This window comes from Tachyglossus aculeatus, chromosome 3, assembly GCF_015852505.1.
Source record: "Tachyglossus aculeatus isolate mTacAcu1 chromosome 3, mTacAcu1.pri, whole genome shotgun sequence".
Lineage (NCBI taxonomy): Eukaryota > Metazoa > Chordata > Mammalia > Monotremata > Tachyglossidae > Tachyglossus > Tachyglossus aculeatus.
Window position 1 is genome coordinate 49,625,882 of NC_052068.1, and position 6,822 is coordinate 49,632,703.

At 43.8% G+C, this 6,822-nt stretch overlaps 1 protein-coding gene across 1 annotated transcript in view; it reads right to left on the bottom strand.

The window, feature by feature from the left end:
* Positions 1-371, bottom strand: part of NRBF2 (nuclear receptor binding factor 2) — a 30,126-nt gene extending 29,755 nt beyond the window's left edge. The window contains exon 1 of the mRNA XM_038743811.1: positions 277-371. Within this exon, the coding sequence (XP_038599739.1) occupies positions 277-306 (30 nt within the window). The 5' untranslated portion in view covers positions 307-371. The remainder of the gene's footprint in view (positions 1-276) is intronic.
* Positions 372-6,822: the final 6,451 nt, after the last annotated feature.

Below are 6,822 nucleotides of genomic sequence, written 5' to 3' on the forward strand. Positions count from 1 at the left end.
CAGCCCCTACCCAACAGTGGGCTCACAGTCTAGAAGGGGAAGACAGAGAACAAAACCATACTAACAAAATAAAATAAATAGAATAGATATGTACAAGTAAAATAAATCAATAGAGTAATACATGCGTACAAACATATATACAGGTGCTGTGGGGAAGGGAAGGAGGTAAGATGGGGGGATGGAGAGGGGGAGAGGAAGGAAGGGGCTCAGTCTGGGAAGGCCTCCTGGAGGAGGTCGGCGGGGGAAGCTGAGGAAGAGGGGGCCCCCCGGACTCACCAGGTTCAGGGGTCCTTCCATCACTTCCATAGACCCGGGCTCCGGCGCACATGAGGAGGAGGAGGAGCGGGGCCGGGCCGTTGCGAGCCCCGATGGCCGCCTCAGCGCCGCCGCCGCCGCCGCCGCCGCCGCCGGATCCAGCGACCAGACGCTCCCGCCCCCGGCGCGAGCCCCGCCTCGGCCTCGCGCGCGCGGCCCCGTGACGTAAGCGCCGCGGCCCGCGCCGGCCGACGAGGCCCGGGGGACTCCGTTCTGGGCCCCAACGTCTCGCGAGAGGCGCGAGAGGCGCGAGAGGTCGGCGGGCCGGCCGGGGCCGCGCCTCAGGGACTCATTCATTCATTCATTCGATCGTATTGATCGAGCGCTTAATATGTGCAGGGCACTGCACTGAGCGCTTGGAAAGTGCAGTTCGGCAACAGAGACAGTGTCTTGCTCAGGCTATGGCCGCCTTTCTGATAATAATAACAATAACATATATAATATATAATATGTATATAATATGTATAATATATTATATAATATTACATAGTATATATTATATTATATATTTATATATTATATTATGTATTTATATGTTATATATTATATATTTATATATTATATTGTGTATTATACATATATGAGATTATATATTATATATAATATAATATATACTATATTATATTTTATATTTATATATTATATTATATTTCATATTATACAATAATAGATAATATTATATGTAAATGTATAATTTATAATTACAATTTATATTATATATAATATATAAGTATTATATGATATTATATAATAATATATACTATGTATATGTTCGTGCATATTTATTACTCTATTTATTTATTTATTTTACTTGTACCCATCTTTTCTATTTATTTTATTTTGTTAGTATGTTTGGTTTTGTTCTCTGTCTCCCCCGTCTAGACTGTGAGCCCACGGTTGGGTAGGGACTGTCTCTCTATGTTGCCAACTTGTACTTCCCAAGCGCTTAGTACAGTGCTCTGCACGCAGTAAGCGCTCAATAAATACGATTGATGATGATGATTATTTTACTTGTACCTATCTATTCTGTTTATTTTATTTTGTTAGTATGTTTGGTTTCGTTCTCTGTCTCCCCCTTCTAGACTGTGAGCCCACGGTTGGGTAGGGACTGTCTCTATATGTTGCCAATTTGTACTTCCCAAGCGCTTAGTACAGTGCTCTGCACATAGTAAGCGCTCAATAAATACGATTGATGATGATGATTACTCTATTTATTCATTTTACTTGTACCTATCTATTCTATTTATTTTATTTTCTTAGTATGTTTGGTTTTGTTCTCTGTTTCCCCCTTCTAGACTGTGAGCCCACGGTTGGGTAGGGACTGTCTCTATATGTTGCCAATTTGTACTTCCCAAGCGCTTAGTACAGTGCTCTGCACGCAGTAAGCGCTCAATAAATACGATTGATGATGATGATGATGATGTGCAAAGCACTGAGCCACGCTGCTTCTCATAATAATAATGATATTCTCATAATAATATTCGAATATTCTCATAATAATAATTAAAATGGCATTTATTAAGTGCTTACTCTGTGCAAAGCACTGAGCCATGTTGCTTCTCATAATAATAATGATATTCCCATAATAATATTCTAATATTCTCATAATAATAATTAAAATGGCATTTATTAAGCGCTTACTATGTGCAAAACACTGAGCCATGCTGCTTCTCATAATAGTAATATTCTAATATAATAATACTAATGACACTTATTAAGCATTTACTATGTGCAAAGCACTGAGCCATGCTGCTTCTCATAAGAATGATATTCTCATTCTAATATTCTAATATTCTAATATTCTCATAATAATAAAAATGGCATTTATTAAGCACTTACTCTGTGCAAAGCACTGAGCCACACTGCTTCTCATAGTAATAATAACATTCTCATAATACTATAATATTCTCATAATAATAATAATGATGGCATTTGTTAAGCGCTTACTATGTGCAAAGCACTGAGCCACAATGCATCTCATAATAATAAAAATAATATTCTCATAATATTCTAATATTCTCATAATAATAATAATAATGATAATAATGGCATTTGTTAAGCACTTGCTTTGTGCGAAGCACTGTTCTAAGCGCTGGGGGGGATACAGGGTAATCAGGTTGTCCCACGTGGGGCTCACAGTCTTAATCCTCATTTTACAGATGAGGGAACTGAGGCACAGAGAAGTTAAGTGACTTGTCCAAAGTCACACAGCTGACAAGTGGCAGAGTCGGGATTAGAACCCATGACCTCTGACTCCCAAGCCCGGGCTCTTTCCATTGAGCCATGCTGCTTCTCATAATGATGGCATTTGTTAAGTGCTTACTATGTGCAAAGCACTGTTCAATGCGCTGGGTAGGATACAAGGTGATCAGATTGTCCCACGTGGGGCTCACATCGCCATTTTTCAGATGTGGTAACTGAGGCACAGAGATCAATCAATCAATCAATCAATCGTATTTATTGAGCGCTTACTATGTGCAGAGCACTGTACTAAGCGCTTGGGAAGTACAAATTGGCAACACATAGAGACAGTCCCTACCCAACAGTGGGCTCACAGTCTAAAAGGGGGAGACAGAGAACAGAACCAAACATACCAACAAAATAAAATAAATAGGATAGAAATGTACAAGTAAAATAAATAAATAAATAAATAGAGTAATAAATATGTACAACCATATATACATATATACAGGTGCTGTGGGGAAGGGAAGGAGGTAAGATGGGGGGATGGAGAGGGGGACGAGGGGGAGAGGAAGGAAGGGGCTCAGTCTGCAAAGGCCTCCTGGAGGAGGCGAGCTCTCAGCAGGGCCTTGAAGGGAGGAAGAGAGCTAGCTTGGCGGATGGGCAGAGGGAGGGCATTCCAGGCCCGGGGGATGACGTGGGCCGGGGGTCGACGGTGGGACAGGCGAGAACGAGGTACAGTGAGGAGATTAGCGGTGGAGGAGCGGAGGTTGCGGGCTGGGCAGTAGAAGGAGAGAATGGAGGTGAGGTAGGAGGGGACGAGGTGATGGACAGCCTTGAAGCCCAGGGTGAGGAGTTTCTGCCTGATGCGCAGATTGATTGGTAGCCACTGGAGATTTTTGAGGAGGGGAGTAATATGCCCAGAGCATTTCTGGACAAAGATAATCCGGGCAGCAGCATGAAGTATGGATTGAAGTGGAGAGAGACACGAGGATGGGAGATCAGAGAGAAGGCTGGTGCAGTAGTCCAGACGGGATAGGATGAGAGCTTGAATGAGCAGGGTAGCAGTTTGGATGGAGAGGAAAGGGCGGATCTTGGCAATGTTGCGGAGCTGAGACCGGCAGGTTTTGGTGACGGCTTGGATGTGAGGGGTGAATGAGAGAGCGGAGTCGAGGATGACACCAAGGTTGCGGGCTTGTGAGACGGGAAGGATGGTAGTGCCGTCAACAGAGATGGGAAAGTCAGGGAGAGGACAAGGTTTGGGAGGGAAGACAAGGAACTCAGTCTTCGACATGTTGAGCTTTAGGTGGCGGGCAGACATCCAGATGGAGATGTTAAGTGACTTGCCCAAAGTCACACAGCGGACAGTTGAGGGAGCTGGAATTTGAACCCATGACCTCTGACTCCCAAGCCCAGGCTCTTTGCATTGAGCCACTGCACTAAGCGCTTGGAAAGTACAATTTGGCAGCAGAGACAGTGTCCTGGTCAGGCTTCAGCTGCCTTTCTGATAATAATGATGGCATTTGTCAAGTGCTAACTATGTGCAAAGCACTGAGCCATGCTGCTTCTCATAATAATGATAATAATATTCTCATAATAATATTATATTATTTTCATAATAATAATGATGGCATTTGTTAAGCGCTTACTATGTGCAAAGCACTGTTCTAAGCGCTGGGCAAGATACAAGGTGATCAGGTCATCCCACGTGGGGCTCACAGGCGTCATCCCCGTTTTACAGATGAGGGAACTGAGGCCCAGAGAAGTGAAGTGACATGCCCAAAGTCACACAGCTGACAGTTGGCGGAGCTGGGATTTGAACCCATGACCTCTGACCCTCAAGCCCGTGCTCTTTCCATTAAGCCACGCTGCTTCTCTGATATCTTCTCTGATATCTTTTCTGCTTCGCTGATACTGTTTGGACCCATGCCTTGCCCTCCCACCAAGCCCAGCCTACGTTCATTCATTCATTCAATCACCTTTATTGAGCACTCACTGTGTACAGAGCACTGTACTAAGCACTTGGGAAGTGCAAATCGGCAACATATAGAAACGGTCCCTACCCAACACAGGGGGCTCACAGTCTAGGGCCACCCCATCCTTAACCCGTACCTGCTTACCATCCCCCTCGCTATACTACCACACTGCCTCCAGGGAGCCCGCCTTGGTTAAAGGGAAGAGGAGGAGCAAAATATGATGGACACCTGGGGGATAAGGGACACAGAAGAGCTCCCTGTTCCTCCTTGCCCCTTCCACCAAACTCAGCAATACAAATAGTACTACTACTGGACTCTATGCCACTAGTGCCACTCTTCATTCATTCATTCATTCAATCGTATTTATTGAGTGCTTACTGTGTACAGAGCACGTTCTAAGTGCTTGGTAAGTACAGGTCGGCAACAGATAGAGACGGTCCCTACCCAACAACGGGCTCCAGTCTAGAAGGGGGAGACAGACAGCAAAACAAAACATGTAGACTTGACACCTGTCCACATGTTTTGTTTTGTTGTCTGTCTCCCCCTTCTAGACTGTGAGCCCCTTACTGGGTAGGGACTGCCTCTATATGTTGGCAACTTGTACTTCCCAAGCGCTTAGTACAGTGCTCTGCACACAGTAAGCACTCAATAAATACGATTGAATGAATGAATGAATGAACGGGCTCACAGTCTAGAAGGGGTCGACAAACCATGAAACAAAACATGTGGATAGGTGTCAAGTCGTCAGAACAAATAGAATTAAAGCTAAATGCACATCATTAACAAAATAAATAGAATAGTAAATAGTAAATAGAATAGGACTGAGAAGCAGCGTGGCTCAGTGGAAAGAGCACGGACTTTGGAGTCAGAGGTCATGGGATCAAATCCCGGCTCTGCCAGTTGTCTTCTGTGTGACTTTGGGCAAGTCACTTAACTTCTCTGTGCCTCGGTTATGTCATCTGCAAAACGGGGATTAAGACTGTGAGCCCCCCATGGGACAACCTGATCACCTTGTAACCTCCCCAGCGATTAGAACAGTGCTTTGCACATAGTAAGCACTTAATAAATGCCATCATCATTATCCAGCGCCTAGAACAGTGCTTTGCACATAGTAAGCGCTTAATGAATGCCATTATTATTATTATTTTTATTATGGGTAGAATAGATGGAATAATAAATCTGTACAGACGTATGTGCAGGTGATGTGGGGAGGGGAGGGAGGTGGGGTGGGGGGGATGGGGAGGAGGAGAGGAAAAAGGGGGCTCAGTCTGGGAGAGTACTAGAATACCAAAGCTCAGGTTCCTTCACAGATCTTACCATGATATGGGGGAGGTGGACAAAAATGATTTACAATTGGGAGCAGGAGAAAGAATACAGATATAGCAGGAAATGGGACAAATATACTAGCTGAATAAATAACTGAAGGTACTAATAAATCTAATAAAGGTACTAATAAATAATCCTCTCCTCCCCTACATCCCCCACCCAACCTCCTTCCCCTCCCCACAACATTTGTATATATATATATGTATATATATATATATATACACAGATTTATTTCCCTATTTATTTTACTTGTACATATTTACTATTCTATTTATTTTGTTAATGATGTGCATAGAGCTTTAATTCTATTTGTTCTGACGATTTTGACACCTGTCTACATGTTTTGTTTTGTTGTCTGTCTCGCCCTTCTAGACTGTGAGCCCATTATCGGGTAGGGACCGTCTCTATATGATGCCTGCTTGTACTTCCCAAGCCCTTAGTACAGTGCTCTGCACACAATAAGCGCTCAATAAATACGATTGAATGAATGAATGAATGTAGACAAGTGTGAAAACCATCAGAATAAATAGAATTATAGCTTGCCACTCTATGCTCCCCCTTCTAGACTGTGAGCCCATTGTTAGGTAGGGACTGTCTCAATCTGTTGTCGAATTGTACTTTCCAAGCACTTAGTACAGTGCTCTGCACACAGTAATTGCTCAATTAATACAATTGAATGAATGAGTGGTGTACCTCAATCTCATCTTGTCTCACTGTTGACCCCTGTCCCATGTCCTCCCTCTGGCCTGGAACTCCCACTCTCTTCATAACAACACTCTCCCCACCTTCAGACCGAATCCTGGCTCTGCCACGTGTCTGCTGTGTGACCTTGGGCAAGTCACTTAACTTCTCTGGGCCTCGATTCCATCATCTGTAAAATGGGGATTAAGACTGTGAGCCCAATGTGGGACAGGGACTGTGTCCAACCTGATTATCTTGTATCTACCCCAGCACTTAGAACAGTGCCTGGCCCATAGTAAGCACTTAACAAATACCATCATCATTATTACTATAATTACTATAA